The sequence below is a fragment of the Diabrotica virgifera genome, chromosome 9 (assembly GCF_917563875.1).
Source record: "Diabrotica virgifera virgifera chromosome 9, PGI_DIABVI_V3a".
Classification (NCBI taxonomy): Eukaryota; Metazoa; Arthropoda; class Insecta; order Coleoptera; family Chrysomelidae; genus Diabrotica; species Diabrotica virgifera.
In genome coordinates, this window is record NC_065451.1 from 209,191,193 (window position 1) to 209,211,657 (window position 20,465).

The window sequence follows — 20,465 nt, forward strand, 5'->3', positions numbered from 1 at the left end:
ATTTCTAATATCGTTTCTGATATCGTTTCTTGTATACATTTTCTTGTATCATTTCTTGTACGTACATTTGTGCCCTGTATGACACTATGCAAGTTCTATGAAATTCGGCACGTGATTGGTCGATATTTTGTTTGTCACCCCGTGTCACGTTATGGTAGTACTGCATCTACAGCTGACTTTAAGGATTTTATAAAATTTATAAACTTTTAATTAACATTTTAATGTTAACCAGAATTTTACGTTGACTGTTTGAGGTTGATTATTTGTGTTTTTATTTTGTTTTGAATTTGTGCTAAAATATTTGCATTAGAATTATCTTCAATTTGATCCAAATTAGGAGCTATTGTATTTTGTAAAAAATTATGCACCATGAAACCTAAATTTATAGTTTGAACTTTACTAGGAGCTAAATATATGGTTATTAGTAGAACAGTAGTCCATACCAGACGGTATATTAAGTATCAATATAAGATTTATAAATAATACCTACAAAAACACAAATAAACTTATCAATACATGATCCCATTTTCATTTCAGCCGCCATTATGAGTAAGTAATTATGACATTTTAGATGTTTTACCAGCAGGTTTTACGTTTTTGCTCTTTGCGCAGAAATTGGCGCAGTTCTTGTACAAGAATCTGTGTCTGACTCAAATTCTTGTATCGTTTCTGATATCGTTTCTTGTATCTGTGTATGACATTATGCATTTTTTTGACATATCAGAAACGATATTAGAAATGATACAAGAAAATGTATAGTGTCATACAGCCTTTAAAGGTCGCTAAAGGCATGCGTTGGTATATTTCAATATATTTACCAACCAATCAGTGCGTTTTGATTCAGTTCAGTTTTCTTACGAGCCCATCCTGATGACGGGTAGACTTAGAAACACGTGACAGAGGATGGTAGGATACTCGAATTGAATCGAAACGAGGTTTATTATAAAAAAAAACATAATTGAGAAAAATCAGTTTTTATAGTACCTAGTGAAATTTTCTTCTATCTTAAATATTTCTTTCAGGTCATATTGTTAAGCAGATCGCTAGAGTGAGGCTGTTCTTTTTGGGTTTCCTGACAGGAATGCCTGACGTAGAACTGGGAGTAAACGACATGAGAAGACAGGGTAAAGAAGTAGTTGGTAGACATGATATCATTCCAGTAGTTACAGAGGAATGGATTAGGCTAGAAGATGTAGAATTCCATTCCTGCATCCAACAGGAAGATTATAACCAAACTCATATAATTAAGTAAGTATTATAGCATATATTATTATTATAATAAAATAATTAGACCAATTACAGTAAGACATCAATTATGGGGAATATAATGGGCTATATAAGGGATATAATGGATAAAAAATTAAGAATTTTCTTTAATACGAGTTCCAAAGTTAGATATTTAAGATTTAGAAAGAAAAAATTATAAACCCCTAGGGATACACCATCTTAAGATTAAAGGGGGGTCTGGTTTGAAATCAACATTTCAAGCACACTTTTGTCAACTTTTTTTGAATGGTAAAATTATTCGAGTTAACGCTTGTCGAGTTTTTTTAGTTTTAACGATTTTTAAGTTTTTGGTATCACTCAGAAGTAAAAATAACGATTTTTTGTAAAAAAAAAAATGGTGAAAATCAACATATTTCGACATATCTTGACAGAATTACCTCACCGGATGACTAAAGAAAATCTATGGCAAATTTTAGGTTGATCTGTAAAGTAGTTTTTAAGTTACAATATCCACCGCCTTTGAAAAAGGCAGTTTTGAGAAAAACGCGTTTAAAGTTTTGACAACTTTTATTTTCAATTTCTTGTTGTTTGTCAAATCATAAAGTGATGCATACCGGAATATGTTTTTGAATGGCGGAGTAATTTACAAAAGAGAAGGGGAACAGCTGTTGAACGTTTCTCACAACGCTCAAGCGCGCTGGCTAGAAGCTGCTGCAAAGTGAATCAAAGGTAGGGATATTCAGCATGCCGTATTTCCTGTAATTTTGCTCCGACGAATATAAAATTTTTAGAGGATATTCTTGAAGTTATGTACTTTCATTTCAAATATTAAAAAAATGAATGATATCAAAATTTTCAAACCGTATCCCCCCTCTTAACAGAGATGAATGATTTGTTTTTGTTTTAAGCTATGAAAAATTCTGAGTAATTGTAAATGTTTTTTTTAGGTTTAAACCACCTGATGCTTGCTATATAGAATTAATGAGGTTTAGAGTGAGGCCTCCAAAGAATCGGGAGCTTCCTTTGCAACTTAAAGCTCAAATTTGTGTTACAGGGTATAAGGTAAGTGATGTTTTTAATACAATGTTCTTTTACATTTTACTGTTTAAATCTTCTTCTTTTACACTGGAAACTCATATACAGATGCTATGTTGGTCATATAGGTAGCAAGTTACAGAGAAATCACTAGACCAGCATTTCTAACTGATTGACTTGACGAAAGCATTTGACAGAGTCAGACTCAAAGATGTAATACATCTGTATAATGAAGAAATTCCACTAAATATCATAAAAACTATTGAAACCATCTACCAAAACTACAAAATGGTGGTCAGAATAGATGGATAACTTACAGAACCTATAGACATAGGCAGAAGAATAAGACAAGGGAACTCATTGAGCCCTATCCTCTTCAATTTAATTGTGGATGCCATCATCAAAAGTGTCAACAATTAAAGAGGATATAGAATGGAAATAACAGAAGTAAAAATACTCTGTTAAGCAATATTGATAGCCCAAAATGAAGATAGTTTGATTTAAACAGATTTAACAAAAGAACAAAAGAATTAAATGTGACAATTTCATCTCAGAAAACTAAAAAAATAGTAATCAGTAAAGAACCAATCAGATGTAAAATAGAAATTGATGGCATCAAAGTAATAGAAATAAAATTCTTGGACTTACACTGTCCAGTTACGGAGACCTGGACAAAGAAGTAAGAAATTAAGTACAAAAAGCAAATATACTGGCAGGATGTCTTAATGACACTATTAGGCGAAACCAACATAATATTAACACTGAGATTAAGTCAAAAATGTATAAAGCCAGTGTAAGACCAATAATGACATACGCATCAGAAACAAGACCCGATACATCCACAACACAACGACTACTGGAAACGGCAGAGATGAGAGTACTGAGAAGAATTACAGGAAATACACTGAGAAATCGAAAGAGAAATTAAGACATTAGAAGACAATATAACGTATAGTGTATAAACGGATGGACACTAAATAGAAAAAAGAATGGAATAACCAAATAAGCAGAATGCGGAGACACGTGTGGTCCAGATAGCAAGAGATAAAACACCAATCGGTAGAAGAAGTATCGGCCGACCGCGCAAAAGGTGGAGTGGCAAGCTTCTCTTCTTCTTCATATACCATGTCCTTTCAGAACGTTGGTTACCATCATAGCTATATTAATTTTATTCACTGCCACCCTAAATAGCATGCTTGTATTAACACCATACCAATCTCGCAAGTTCTTCAACCATGAGGTTCTTCTTCGTCCTGGACTGCGTTTGCCTGCTATTTTTCCTTGCATGATATATTGTAGCAACCTATATTTTGGACCTCTCATTACATGTCCGAAATACTCCAGCTTTCTCTGCTTGATGCTTTTTATGATCTCAATAGTCTTGCTGAGACGTTCCAGTATTGTGGAGTTTCGAATCTTCTCCACCCAGGAAACTTTTAAAATTCTTCTATAGCACTACATTTCGAAAGTCTCAAGGCGATTTAGATCGATTTTATTCACAGTCCAGGACTCGACACCATAAAGTAAGACCGAGCACACGTAGCAGCGAAGTAGGTGGATCCTCAATGCAAATTTTAGGTCTCTGTTACATAACACCTAGGACATCCTTCTAAAAGCGGCTCTAGCCTGCTCTATTCTAGATCTAATTTCGCCGTGACTTTCTGCGTTACAATTTAATTACTGTCCAAGGTAAACGATTTTATCAACTTGCTCAAGTTTGGTATTATTTACATATATAGTCGGTTTTATATGCTGTTGTTTACTTATTACGAGTATTTTGGTTTTCCGTATGTTCAGATCCAGACCTGCCTCCCTACAACTCTCAACGACACTATCAAGTAGTGTTTGCAGATCTTCTTGACTAGACGCTAGGAGTACTGTATCGTCCTCATATCGCAAATTATTGATAACTTTACCGTTCACAAGTATTCTTTCTTGTTTTTCAGAAAGTGCTTTTCTGAAAATTCTTTCGGAGTAAACGTTGAAAAGCAGGGGTGACAAGAGGCATCCCTGCCATACTCCTTTTTTAATATTATGAGCCTGTGATTCCACACCATCTACTAAAACTGATGTTGTTTGATTCCAATACAAATTTGCAATTATTCGAACATCTTTGCCGTCCAAGCCAATGTCTTTTAGAGCTTCGATCAATATAGAGTGCTTAACATGATCAAATGCGTTTTGGAAGTCAATAAAACAACAGTTTTATTGGCAAGCTTCCATAGATGTATTAATCAGCCAATGAACAAGCAGAATTGTTTATAAAGAGGAAGAAGAAATCAATAAAGAAGAGATGAGTAGTGACGTGATTAGCTTTTGATATAATTATAAAGTACCTAACGATTACTAAATAAAATTTTAAAATAAGGATCTTCATAACTGGCACTTCCAGTATCAGTATCAGTTTTAATAGTATCAATGTTTAAAGGGAGGTTTTAGCATTGACCGACTTATGATTTTATTAATTGTAGGTCGAACTCAGAGCAGATGTGCTAGTTCCAGGATTTGCCTCCAGGAAACTGGGTCAGATCCCGTGCGAGGACGTAATGATACGCTTTCCAATTCCAGAATGTTGGATATATCTATTTAGGGTAGAAAAACACTTCAGATACGGATCTGTCAAATCTGCACATAGAAGGTAAGATTCTTTTAGGCATAAGAAAGGTATAGAAATTAAACGTGTTTTCTTCCAGAACTGGTAAAATTAAGGGAATTGAGCGAATCTTGGGAACGATGGAAACGCTGCAAGAAAACTTGATTGAGGTGACGTCAGGTCAAGCTAAGTACGAGCATCAGCATAGAGCCATAGTTTGGAGATGTCCCAGATTACCAAAAGAAGGCCAAGGTAAGATGTTCTATGCAACAAAAATTTAAAAATATTATGTTCTATATATTCCGTCTTTCATCATTCAATCACCACTATCCTCTGTCCTCTACCTAGTTTCCTATTCATATTTCCAACTTCTTATGTTTAATACAGCTTTTCTTGGTCGTCCTTTTTGTATAATTTGAGTACTTTTTGTTCGTTATTCTCGATTGTTTTTAGTATTATGTGTGTAATGTGTTGGTACTTGCTTTTTTTCTATGACCATGGCTCACCTTTTACATCTCTTTTAAGGTGCATACACCACCCATAATATGGTCTGCAAGATAGCCTTAACGAGTTATGACCAGATGCCCGAAAAATTGGCCGAATACGCCTACGTTGAGTTCACGATGCCAGCCACACAAGTCAGCCACATGACATGCAGAAGTGTCAGTCTTCAAAATTCCGATAGCGATGAGCCACCAGAGAAGTACGTGAGGTATTTGGCACGACACGAATACAGGTAAGAATAAATATATAAAATATATACACACCGGTATATTAAGCGTCATTATATACATTTCAACATATAAAAGCGTTTCTTATAGAGTCGCTTATATTATAGTAGACCTAGATAATAAAACTAAGATAAAGGTAATACAAGTGTATGCTCCCACAACATCACATCAGGAAGAGGAAGTTGAAATGTTCTACGAAGATCTGATAACAGCATTAGTTGAAAATGATACAAGATATACTATAATTACGGGAGATTTTAACGCAAAATTAGGTAAAAAAGAAGAAAATACTGAAACTAAAATAGGGATGCATGGTTATGGCACACGAAATGCAAGAGGAGAAAAATTATACAATTTCTTAGAACAACGAAAATTATATGCCATGAACACATATTTCAAAAAACAAGCAAACCGAAAATGGACGTGGATATCTCCCGATAAAAAGACGAAAAACGAGATCGATTACTTCTTATGTGGGAACAAAGACATTTTTGAAGACATAACTGCTCTCAATCAATTCACAACTGGCAGCGATCATCGTCTTTTAAGAGCAAGGATTGTTTTTAAACAGACCAAAACCCGTAGAAACAGGCCACATAATTGTAATCAGACAGATCAAACTAAAATCCGACAGAAGGGAGATGAGTACAGAGAAGTCTTAAGAGAAGAATTTGTAGGATATTATCAACAAGATAATACCGAAATGAACACAATTAATAGAGAAATGCAACGAAAGCTCTTGAAAGCAGGCCTGACTGTGGCAAAGAAAATGAAAAGTAAAGAAGACAAAATAAGCGTTGGAACAAAACGGTTGATGGAAAAGAGACGCCTATTTCTAAGCGAAGGAAAGCGAAACACCGACGGTTTCAAAGAATTGAATAAACAAATGAAGAAGGGAGTAAAGGAAGACTTAAGGCTATGGGTACATAATTCGCAAATATTTTACGTGTATCCCTACTTTTTCTGTCTCTACACGGCAAATACGTGTAGTAAAATTCACACTGGTATGGATATGTAAACATGACTAGAATGTCATTCTACTTGAAAATGTCATCATTAATTTAAAGAGATGAGTTTTGAATGTTCTTGGATAACTGTTATTTTTATAATTGCAAATTATTAATTCAGTTAATAAATGTGATAATTTTTTCACTAACTATGTATTCAGTGATTGTAATAATTTATTTGTACATCAAAGACTAATACTCGATCGAAAAAAGAGGAAAAGTGTTAAAGTGATTTTTTAATAATATATTGTTATGGAACGCTTACAATTTAGAACATCTTTAACAACAAAATATTTGGATCACAGAATATATATTATCCTGATGTATTCTCTGCTTGAATCTTCCACAAATAATACACAATAAATAACTTTTTATTAAGTTCACGTCTTCAATCAATTATTTATCAAATACACTATATATCAATAATATTTAATCAATAACTCAACATATTCCCGATGCAATGTCAAATATTTAAAATTGTCACTGATTGTCAGTGTCTGACTGACAATATATGCTGACAATATTATATTCGGCTGAGTGCGTTGTAAGACAAAGATAGATTTGGAAAATATTACCACGGCATTGTGTTTATTTTTTTCGAATCCTGAAAAAACCAATAAACATTTTTGAAAAATTTAAACGCAGAATGAAAGACTAAATTATTACCGAGGGCCGAAAGTCCCTTAGAATAAATAAAAAGTTTATTTTGAATGATATATTTGAAATTAAAAATCACACTAAATTTTCTCTTAGTTTTTCACCCCTGTAACTTATTAAAATAAACATTATAGAAGTTCTCAGGGACTTTCGGCCCTCGCTAATAACGTGATCTTTCATTCTGCGTTTAAATTTTTCAAAAATACTTATTAGTTTTCTCAGGATTCGAAAAAAATGAATCCCCATTTGAATAGCACTGCAGCCGAAAATACGTACCGATCCTCTTAAGGATCTACAATGAAAATAATATAGAAACAAATTATAGAAAAGAACCGAGGCCTAAAATGCTTAAGACCAAACATAGGAAAGCCTCTAATAATCTCATTAAAAGATAAAGATGGAAAAGAAACAAGAGAAAAGAACAAAATCCTAAAAGTTACACAAACATTTTACCGTGATTTATATTCCTCAAAGAAAGACCCAGATAACACTGCAAAGAAAAATCTTAAGAAAAAGATAATAAATTTCAACTCAGAAGTACTCCCTAATATAGAATCCTTCGAAATAAAACAAGCTATGGCACAACTAAAGAACAATAAGGCTCCAGGCCCAGATGGAATACTTGCCGAAATGTTAAAGAAGGGGAGTGAAATTATTCTCGAAGAATTGAAAAATCTTTTTAACGAATGCCTTCACAAAGGAGAAGTCCCAGATGATTGGAAAGAAAGCTTGACAATAATTCTCTTCAAAAAAGGAGACAGGGGGGATCTGAAGAACTATAGGCCAAATTCCCTGTTGTCCCAAATGTACAAACTGTTTATGAGAGTAATAACTAATAGGCTATTGTCGAAGCTTGATAGCTATCAACCGGTAGAGCAGGCAGGATTCCGAAAGGGTTACAGTACAGCGGATTATCTTCTTACAGTCAGAACGCTAATAGAGAAAGCCAATGAATATCACTTGAACTTATACATTGGCTTCGTTGATTATGAAAACGCATTCGACTCCATAGAACTTTGGGCAATAGAAAGAGCTATGCACAACTGCAGGATAGATTCTCGATACATAATGCTCATACATAATATTTATAAGAAAGCTACAATGAAAATACAAATAGATGAGAAAACCAAAGCTATACCAATCAACAGAGGAGTTCGCCAGTGAGACGTTATTTCACCAAAGCTGTTCACACTGGGACTTGTTCAAAGACATTAACTGGGTAGATAAAGGAATAAATGTTAATGGAAGAAAACTGAGTCATTTGAGATATGCTGATGACATTGTAATATTCGCTACAAGTTTCGAAGAATTACAGACCATGATGACGCAACTATTTCAAGCTTCCGAAAACGTAGGTCTTAAGATGAACTTGTAAAAAACAAAGTAATGATGAATACACCGAACATTACAAAACTAACATTGAATGACATATATTTAGAAACAGTAAGCGAAAACATCTACCTGGGACAGATAATGAAAGTTAACAAAGACAATCAAACTGCCGAAATTACTAGAAGAATAAGGTTAGCGTGGGCAGGATTTGGAAAACTGAATTGGATCTTGAAAAACACTAAAATAGAACAATATTTGAGAACCAGAGTTTACGATCAGTGTATCCTCCCTATACTTACGTATGGTTCACAGACGTGGACACTCACCAAGGCCAATATGGATAAAGTAGTAAAGGCACAGAGAGCGATGGAAAGATCAATGCTCGGGGTGAGGCTCATAGACAAAAAAAAACAAATACATGGATTAGAAGCAAAACCAAAGTAAAAGACGCAGGAGAACATGCTGCCAAATTAAAATAGAGCTTCGCAGGACACAATGCCCGACTGAAGGATAAAAGATGGAATCACGAAATACAACAATGGAGACCGTGGTTAGGAAGAAGAAGTAGAGGAAGGCCACAAATGAGATGGGCTGATGACATAAAGAAGTTTGGAGGACACAACTGAAAACACGTGGTGCAGAATAGACAACACTGGATTGAATTGGGGAAGGCCGATGTCCAAAGTTGGATTACTGAAGGCTGAAGAAGAATAATATTAAGCGTCAACGCTCTTCCGGTAAGGATCTATGGGGAAGTATCACTGAGCCGCAAGTGCTTATCACTTGCCGTAATGCTCTCCCATAGGCTGATCAGGCACCAGCGTATACCAGTCTAAGCCGTAGATTCATATTTCGAATTTTAAACTGCTGCGTTAGCTTTTTTTCTGTTCACCGGACCAGGGATTTAACTTAAATCCACTTAAGATAGTTATTGGGTTTGGTTTTCCTTTACGTGAGGTTGGATAGCAGGAATACACTTAAATACTCATATCTCGTTTATTCGGTCGGTGAACAAATACCATATAAATGTATTCAGTTGACAAATGATTATATTATTCTGCTCTAAATGGTAGCAAGCCCACAAAACCACCTAACTCAATTAACCCGAATATATTCACGTTCCCTTATTTATAAATACTGTTTCTTCTTGTAGTTCCTTCTCCTATGGGAGGTTGGCTGTCATCATAGCTATCCGTACCTTACTGGCGGCTGATCTAAAAAGATCTATTGAGCTGCAACTATACCCTCTCTTAAGTTTCTCAGCCAGGAAATTCTTCTACCTATGGATCTTTTACCCTTAGTTTTACCCTGCATTATGAGCCTTAATATCTCATATTTCGCAGCTCTGGTAATATGACGCAAATATTTCAGCTTTCTTGTCTTGATGTTCTTTATCACCTCGCAATCCTTTTGTAGCCTTCTTAACACTTCTGCATTCGCAATTCGTTGCATCTATCTCAAATTCTTCCAACTTCTTTATATTGTCTACTTTTAGTGTCCAGCTTTCCATTCCATACAACAAAGTCGAGAATAAGTTGCATGTTAAGTCTCTTATCCTCAGCTGCAAAGGAAGGTCTCGATTAACAAACATTTTTTTCATTTTTATAAATGCTTTTCTTGCAATTTCAATGCATCTCCTGATTTCTCTACCTTGGTCATTGTTTTCATTTGCCCAGGTTCCCAGATATTGGTAGTTATTCACTCTTTCTACTTGTTTTCACTCAATATCTAGCCTTCCTACTGTATGTTGCTTAGAAATAATCATGGACTTGTTTTTCTTAACGTTTATTTGTAGTCCATATTTTATACTGACTTAAATTTACTAATCGTTACAGTGCTTCTAGGCTGTCTGCAAAAATACCTAGCGGTGTTATCTGCGAATCTTATGCTTATCAGTACATCGTTTTGTAAATATGTTTGTCTATGTTTTTTCATTGCTATGCCAAGTTTATCGTTATATCATAAATAGGGAGCGGATTTATATGCGATCAATTTTGATGAAATATGCGCATAATGCGCATTTCGAGAAACCACAAATTTTCTATTCTATTCTATTCTAAGGGGTTCTTTTATAGGGGGAGCGGCAATCTTATCTATTATCTTTCAAATAAAATCTTTTTTTTTTTATAATATATGCAATTTATTCACAGTTTTTACAAAAACTGCTACCAATAGTTACCTATTTAAAATAAAACAGCAATATCACTATAAATATATTATTATTTTCGATTATAATTCACTACAATGTGTTTTTCCAAATTCTTTACGAGGAAACATATTCTTTGATTAGATAAAATATTTTTATAACTTGAAAAACTCCTTTCAACATCAGTAGAAGTAATTGGGGCGTATTTAAAATAACTTATTAATTTCCGTTAGAAAATCGTAAAACTATGGTTAAAGGTGTAAATTCTCTTAACAATAGAGGATTTAAAAGAATCACCAGAATTATAGGTATCATACCGACTAAATATAATAAAAGTAAATAAAATTCGGATTTCTGGGTAAACCATCCTTCATCACTTTAACATCCTACAATCATTTTATAACGGGTTACTATAAGCACTATAAGTACTTTTTGTAAAGATCGGGTATTTTCTAAGAAAAAATGAAAGGCAGTGAATGAGCCGTCCTCTTCAGGTAGTTGTCGAATTAATAGATACGACAGCCTGTGCGGGGAAATATTTTGTGTCAAATTAAAAAATTTAAAATTTTTTTTGGACTTAAATGTTGTTTAATAGGCACAAAATATGCATGTTTCTTTAAAAATATGCAAAATTTAGTAAAATTCTCAAATATGCGAAATATGCATGCAATATGCATTTAGCATAAAATCCGCTCCCTAATCATAAACAACCTTGCTGATGTCTGCAAAACTACCTGCGTGAGTTATTTACTTCGCCTACGCTGCTGTTCTGCATGCGAAATTAAAACGTATGCTTTATGTTTATTGTTTTATAAATAAATATCTAATGGATTAATTTAGTTAATTTAAGGCTTTTTAAAGGATCTAAATAATGAGTTAAAACCTGTTACCTACATACTAACATATTTCATTTTCAGAGTGGGAATAGAGCACACAGAGGGCGACTCACCCAACGCTTACGCTTCAGCGACGTACGTCTCAAAAACTACTCCAGCGCCCGCCCCACCGGCTCAGCCAGCTCAGCCAGCTCCAGTAGCAGAAGAATCTAGCTCCGATAGCGATTAAAGATATTCCAAGAACAATCGTAGAATAGGTACTCTAATTTTCTACGAGTTTAGAGTAATTACATCAGCTGTAAGAATAAAAATAGTTTACAGAGTTTAAAAAAGCTGCTGTTTGAGGTTACTTGCTGCGTGCCGTTAATACAAGGACGAAATTTGAAAAATCAAGTGGGTACTCCCCGTTAATATAGGCAAAATGCTCGCACTCCCAAAATTACAAAAAATAAGACAGCCAATTTTAGCCCGCTACCCCCCTACCTCGTCCTACCCACACGCATATTTGCGGCTTAATTTTTTTTTTAATTTTTTTTTAGACCAGTAGGTCGAATGTACATAACCTAAATCTGCATTTTTGTTCAAAAAGATTAAAATTATAAAAAAAAAGATCTTGATTTCATCTATTTTGAAGTCTATAAATTGAGAAAATCCCTTAAAACTCCCAAAAGAATAGTTTTTCGGGTTTTTGAATATGGCACCACCTTACCGAAAAATTTGAAAATAATCAGAAATATTTTTTTAAATATACAAGATAAAAAAGAATTAGACCTGCAGCCATCTCAAAAAAGAATGTGTGTGTACTTTGTACGCACGTAAGAAGTTATACTTCTATTATATGATTATATGATTATAAACGAAATTAATATACTTTTTATTTATATTTTATTTAAATATTAAATTAATTTATACTTACTACTTCTCAAACATTTTTGATTAAAACAGTGCCAAAAATTAAAATAATAAAAAAATAAAACACACACAAGTACATTAAAAATGCCACAAATGATTTCTGAACATTAATTGTCGGAAAAATTTTTAACTAAATACGTATTTTCTGAAAATAAAATTATATAATAAATATACTTACAATCATAAAATGTATAAAAAAAAATAAAAAAATAAAAGTTTCTATTGGGATTCGAACCAACTTACCAAGCGGCTGGTATTTGCGTTGTATTTTGAGTCACCCGCATTAAAACTTCGCCACAGAGACAGCTTGTCATTATGTGCGAAGATCGTCTAACTAAACAGATTAACCTTTTGACATTTTTAACTTATGGACAATTCGACGTAGATCTCAGGATCGAATTGTTTTGTAATGCCCCTTTGTCCGCTTCTTCTCGATCGACGATGGTAAATAAATGTTTGAGTGTGGAGTAAAAATATGGTTTTATTGACAGCTACGTAATTACACTATAGATGATGTTCAGGTAACTTTCTATGATAGACTGCCTTTAATGACAGCTACTGATAATAATTACACTCGGCGTAACTTCTAACAACGACTTACGCACTTGTTAACGAGGTAACTATTTCAATTAGACTGCAACCCAAAATATTCCCTTTGGTTAATTTATAATCTCGTCAAAATATACAATTCATCAATAAGTTGCATGACAACCGAACTACGGACTTTGCATGTTGAAAGATTGCAACTATAGTTTAACGGAAGCTATTGCAAAACTTATAAAGTTCAATTGGAAAATATATTATTTGGCAATTTACTAAGTTTGCAGGTTTAATGGACTCTAATTATTAAAATATTACTCGATGTTTCCCAATGTTTCAATTATACATGGTGAAACTATAAAAGTTTAGGAAGTTAAGAAAAAATGTGAGATTACAAATTAAGGGACTAATTTGAGATTGAACACTTATGTAAATCAAATTATTTTGATTTTGAATTGAAATGATTTAGAATTGAAAAAATACAACAAAACATAGAGTAAGAAAACAATATATTAGGTGAATATTATTTAAATAAAAGTATTACATACTACTTATGTATTTTGGTAGGTTCAAGGTAGGTATCGGAGCCCGTATAACGACTAATAAATTTCGCAATCACTTGCGTCGTGCAAAGTGGCTATGTTCAAATATCATAACAAAATTTGATCAACTATTTATAAAACACTTACCAGTGAAAGATTCTTTAGCTCTGAATAAGCGAGATCTGCGGCACTCATACTAGTCACAGTTTGATGAGCTTTCACATTGGCATGCAACAATCATCTCTTCTATGTAAATAAGTCCAAAAATATAATATGAAAACTATTTAAAAAGGCAGTATAACCATTAACTAACTTTTTGTTTGTTTGTTTCTCTTCCTACAAATTTTAAAACGCAACAAGCATACATTATAACCAAACCACAATCCCACAGCTGTGCCACAGCTGCCATATTGGATAATTTTTGTCATGTCATTTGAACATCCAATCAGAACAAAGTTATAATGCGCATGCGCCCGGTCGCTAGGTTTTCCCATATAAAATTTCACCGTCATTACGCCCGTAAAGAAGTATAACTTCAAAAAGTTATTAGCTGTTTAAAAAAAATGCATTTTTAGTTTATATACACTCAAAATGGGTCTACAAAAATAGACATATTTTGTAAAAGCCTCAACTATACATGTGAATTTTTTGATATTTATAAATGGATTGCCACACACCGAAAGAAACAATTTGAAAAAATTATGTTTCATGTGTAAGAAGGGGGATGGTGGCCTAAAATTACGCTATGTTTTATTTTTTAATTACAGAAAACGTGAAAAAATGAAAAAAATTGAATTCTGGGAGTGAAGAGTTTTGCCTTCCTTAACGGGGCCCTTTGAAAAATCCAAATTCGTATACAATATTTGGAACTAAGCAAATTAGCTTCATCAAAGATTATTGTACTGCCTATTTGAACAAAGTATACCTTAAATTAAATATTAAACCATTGGCGTAACGTAACAATTTTTGTTTAAATAGAAAATTATTATATTTTTTTAACAAAATAAATTTTTCAAGGTATGTGTGTAATATACTGTAATATATTTAATATATTTCATTTCCGTATTTGAAGTAAATGTAAAACTAAAAACTACTATTAGCTATATTAGAATTGAATCTAAAGTTAATTCTGGACAATACTCATATATAACAATATCGTTTGACTTAAAATCTGGATGTCTTCTTTATATACACCTATGATTTCCCTTTTCCTTGCTATGCCTATGATGTACAGTTAGTAATTGCCGCTAAAGAATCTTCTGTACTTAGTTTGAGACAATTCTCTTCTGACTGAATGTTTTTGAGGATCCACTTCTTTTTCTATTTCCATCATAATTTGACTATTTCTGGTCCCGTAAAATGTTTTAGAGACTACTATAAAAAATCGAAACAATTATAATCTTGTCTGTTACTTGTTTCATCTTATTGTCTTGAAAATCAATTGTGAATTTCCGTTCGACCTTCACTGAATTCTCTACACCATTTGCGAACATGTTGAACAGATATGCACTTTTACCCATAAACTTCGATTAGCTGTTGATGAAGGTCATTAAGTGAAATCCATTTTGTATTTAAAAAACGTATCATAGATAGCACGTATTTCACATTGTCGGTAACAGCGACCGGGACCTCAATCTTCGAAAGCTGCTAGGCCGGCACTGAGCAATGCAGCGAGGCGAAAGTGGTGGTTTAAGAGAGAGGGAGAGTTTATGTGTAAGGTAGTGTTGCCAGATTTCTCCCATAACGTCACACTCTTTCTCAGTGGCATATTTAGATCAAAATAGAAGCATATATTGGGACATCGAGCATTTTAAATCAATAAAATTGTTTATTAATACCTTATGGTTAATGTATATCGTTTATAATAAAATTCTGTACTTATTCCTAGTATAGAAGATAAAAATTATTCATGTTACCCATTTATATATAAAATATAAAGTATATTGCGATGTAACCATTGTAAACTATGGATCATACGCTTGTCCAGAAGAAAAGTGACACAACTCAAAAAATCTATAATTCCAATTATCTTGTTAAATTGACTCCAAAAATCCTATACTTTTACCAGGAGGTGTCATATAGATGTTTACTTCCAGCTTCGTAAGATGGCAATAGTGTCATCATTCATTTGGCGGTAAAATGAATATTTTTATTGCGGAACAATTACAGTTTTGAGTTATGCTAACGTTCGACGTGAACCTATCGTTATTTACACGAAAACCGTTGTATTTCGAGAAGTGCTCTAGGTATTTTCCTTAATGTTTAAAAAAGTGACCAACCAATACATTAAAAGAAAAGTGACATAACTCAAATTGTTCATCTTTTTTCTTTGTTAAATAAGATATCATAGTTTGTTTGGTTTTGCTTCTTACCTAACTAATAACATTCAATCATCCATATTCTTCGTTTTTAATTTATAAATAAAAAGTTGTTTTTTTAGTTGTGACACTTCTATTCCGGATGAGCGTAAGTCGTGGATCATAAAACAAGTGATAAAGGAAAGATTAGTTTTTGTAATCAGAATATCGTAGCAATATGTTTGATTGTGAATTAAGTAAAATATAGAGGACTTTAGGAAGTAAAAATGTATTACGTAAAATACAAACTGTTTAGTGTTTCATTAGATATACTAACTGAAGGAAGCACTAAAGTCGGCAACATTGCTTATGAGAATCAGTTGCACTGCCACTGTAGACTGACGAATGACCATGATCACGCTTTACGGCATCAAAATAAACAACTACACACAGACTCGTAGCCCCCTTACACTTCAATCCAGTGTAATTACACATAATCTCACAATCAAAACATCGACACAAAGCTACCCATCCAACAACTCCGGATCTGAGATGGTAGCTACCGCTCACGGCGCTTACAGTTCCGGCAAAGCATCTCTTCAATCCAGAGTACCTTTGCTCCGGTTGAATTCCGACTCAATCCGTAGCATAACTGCCGCTGAGCTGAGTTCCGTTTTAGTTCAGTACACTAAGTGGAACTGCCTTGAATCGGCAATGAATCGGCACGAATAAGGTGCATTAGGTGGGCAGTGAGAAAGCAGTGTTGCCATTTATAGGCCGTATATCTAATCTAAAACTGAACAGACTGTATGAATCATTATAAAAATATTCGTGGAATATTTTGTTGTGATAATTGGAGACATATTGTAGGAGTTTATTTTTTTATTGGTGTTTCTTTTATCAGTATTATGACGCACACTAAAACGATGAATATATATTTATAAATACACCGATACGTATAATTGTTGGCACTCATTTTTCGTGCTCATTTTTTGTGCTGACTTCTACAAGTTTTTTGAAAAATACGGAAGCTACTAATTGAAAATTTGCAACTGTTCAGAGGCTGGTGACCAAAATAGCGGAGTATGGACATGAATTCGATCTAACAATGAACGTCAAGAAGACAAAATTTATGAGAATATCGAAAACTCCAAGAAATAACGAGAATTTTTTCATAATCGAAACAAATGTCGAACGCGTAGATCAATATGCACATCTTGGAAGATTGATCAACTCCACAAATGATTAGTTTCAGGAAATCAAAATCAGAATACAAAAGGCTAAAGCAAATTTCATCAAAATGAGAAGAGTGCTCTCCACAAAAGATTTAAAGTAGGAGTTAAGAGTTAGCTTGGCTAGGTGCTATGTTTTCTCGACTTTGTTTTATGGAATGGAAGCTTGGACCTTGAATGCGGCGTCAATAAAAATACTGAAAACATTCAAGCTGTAGGTGTATTAAGAATTCTGAGAATATTGTAGATAGAGCATGTCACAAATATAGAGGTTCTGAGAAAGACGAAAAACACAAGGAAAATGTTAAATACAATCAAAATAAGAAAATTGGAAAATCTCGGACATATTACACGTGGATAGAGATGTAACTTGCTCAACTAATCATACAGGAAAAAATTCAAAGAAAGAGAAGCATCAGAATATCATGGCTGCGCAATCTGAGAGAATGGTACGGATGAAGAAGAACTCTATAAGAGTTATTGGTACGTGGTAATCATGATTGGTCTGTAGAAGTAGTAAATGCCTGGTGGTTTATATGATTTTTTTGGCTTTTGAACGTTTGAATATCTTTTAGAAATCATATAAATGACATAAATGACAAAAGAATCAATCACGTTCTTTGTGGCAATTTGTATGGCACATGTATGACATTAAGATAGTTTGGATCAACGGTAAATGACACAAAAAATGGTTTAGTAACTTTATCTAGCCAAAGTAGCCTGCTTTTAGCTTTTGAAATGTGGTAAATTTGGAAAGAAGCTACGTTAAATTGTTCGTGAAGACGTTTTTTGGTGCAATATTTAGAAAAATGTTGTTTTCGAAAGTATGGATCATTTGTGAATCGAACTATTCTCTCCTAGATACGTATTTTTGAACACTAGAAAGATACAGAACCATTCGAGTAACATTTGTGGTCAGCACAAAAAATATATACAAAAAATGACATGTTGTAAAAAATTACATTGTAAACAAAGTTTTCAAAGAGATCTCACTATTTTTCCTAAAGTTTTCTTTTGTCTAAGATACTTTTTAGTAAAAAAATATTGTTCTAAAACCTGTATATCTGTGGTGCTCTACATGGATATCTTCGTGTCTGACAATTGGTTTTACGGTTCTTATATTTAGTATCGTCGTATCTCCAAATCTGGAAGGTCATGCGTAGGAACAAGATCCATAGACAAAGTAATAGCTTATAAATACCTAGGTCATGAGATTCGTATAGGAAAAGATAACTAAACCCTTGAGCTTCTCCGTCGTATAAGACTGACTTGAGCAGCCTTCGGCAAGCTGAACCATATTTTCAAATCGTCTGACCAATATGTCTTAAAAGAAAGAAACCTTCAATCAGTGTGTTTTGCCAGTGTTGACTTACGGAGCGGTAACGTTGACCATGACAAGGAGAACAGTGTAAAAGGGCGATGCTATGTTGGGCGTTTCACTACGAGACAAGATCAAAAACCGCCAGCTATGACAAAATCAGAAGTGGTTGATGCCTAGAGAGAATAGCAACACTGAAATAGAACTGGGCAGGTCACGTGGGTTGAATGACAGATAAAAGATGGACAAAGTGGATACTGGAATGGAGACCAAGAGATGGTGCTACCGAAGCAGAGGTAAAAGATTGTTTAAAAGGAAATAGTAGAGTAATTAGATGAAAATCCATATTAAACAAAGTAAGGAAAAGGAAATGATCTTCGATTGATCAGACAGGATACTTCAACGTCGATCTGAGCACCACCCTTTGTAAAAATATAATCGTTATTTTCAAGCATATCTATATACGTGAAATGTATAATAAAACATTATTTTTATGTACATACGATAATACATGCAGCTAGAGAAACCAAAGGGAAAAAATAAAGGTAGATGTACGTTAAGAAAAAAATATTATACATTTTGTTGACGGTTTGTAGATAGACGTACATAAGTATATTTAATGTTAACTAGTTATATAATTTATTGGTTGTTTTTATTTTTACGTTATGTATCTGTTGAGTGGGCCACATTCCTATAAATGTTTCAAATATATTTAAAATTTTATGAAGCATATTCATTTCTTGGAAAGGACTGATAAACATTCCAACGTGGCAACACTGTAAATTTTGTATCTCGGTAGATTCAAGACTGAAAATGAATTAGGACTGTTAAAAGCCAAAAACGCAGAAAATGGAACTAAACTACATGAAACTAACAAAGGAATCCGCACACATGTTATGGAAAATATAATGTTACTCAAATCCAATAAAATTTACATGAATAGATGCGTCCGGAAATTACAATAATTTCGTATCATTGCGCCACTCTGAATTTTTATCAATAACGGCGTAAATTGATATAAATATATCTTAAATCAAATGGGTGTACGTGAGTTAGAAATGGAAAAGAGATTTTGTGGATCGGCAGTTCATAAACCTTTCTGCAGATATTAAGACAGAGGCTTACTTTTATCTTATAGATAATAAAGTTAGGTATAATTTGGTCAGTCGTACCAAAGTATATAGTTCCTCTAATCGGCTTAGCTCACGCTGGATAAAGCTGTTTTCAATAGTGACTAGACTAATAGTATTTATTAATGACAATTTTGAGGACTTTAAAAATGTGATTTCCATAAACTTTAATTACAATTTACTCCTTTATTAATCAAAATTCCAAGTTGGCGCACTGATAATTTCCAGACTAATTTATTTATGTAAATTTTATTTCGTTTGAGTGACATTATATTATCCTAAGATGTGTGCGATGTCCTTTATTTTTGATAGTTATTTAGTACAGTTCAAAACAGTTTAAACATGCAAGAATATATTGAAAGTGAAATGGGAATGTGCAACACTCAATTTTTTTGCGGATTTGCTACAAAGGCATTCCAAATGGGTCAAAAGCTAGTCACTAATTTTAAGGAAATAATAATATATGATAAATTTAGCATAGTAGAGGAAAAAAATGTAACGAATATTGTGAACATAAATAATTTAGCTGACATGATTAGATAAACGTAAGTACCTATGTAAATTAATGTAACTAATAGAGAAATACATAAATGAAGCTTTTAGTTTGTTTATTATTGTTATTCATTATCAACCCGTACGCGTCCACTGCTGGACATAGGTCTCCCTCAGCTCTTTCTATCTGTCTCTGTTTTGTGCGGCTTGCATCCAGTTACCGATAATATGCTTCAGATCGTCGGTCCATCTGGTTGGTGGGCGTTCTCTGCTCCGTTATTATTAATTAATAATGGTCCAAGTACAGTCTTGCTGTATGGCGTAGAGGCCTGGACAATAACGGAAACATTAATGAGGAAGCTAGAGGCATTTGAGATGTGGGTTTACCGACGTATCCTCAAAATATCCTGGACGACTCACACCACCAAGGTATAGGTA

General features: G+C 33.5%; 1 protein-coding gene across 1 annotated transcript in view; it reads left to right on the top strand.

Annotated features, from left to right (window-relative positions):
• The window catches only part of LOC114327651 (protein stoned-B-like), a 44,247-nt gene extending 24,110 nt beyond the window's left edge, over nucleotides 1–20,137 (top strand). The window contains 6 exon segments of the mRNA XM_028276323.2: nucleotides 1,023–1,248; nucleotides 2,175–2,289; nucleotides 4,734–4,900; nucleotides 4,956–5,107; nucleotides 5,381–5,591; nucleotides 11,646–20,137. Of these exon segments, the coding sequence (XP_028132124.2) occupies nucleotides 1,023–1,248; nucleotides 2,175–2,289; nucleotides 4,734–4,900; nucleotides 4,956–5,107; nucleotides 5,381–5,591; nucleotides 11,646–11,793 (1,019 nt within the window). The 3' untranslated portion in view covers nucleotides 11,794–20,137.
• Nucleotides 20,138–20,465: the final 328 nt, after the last annotated feature.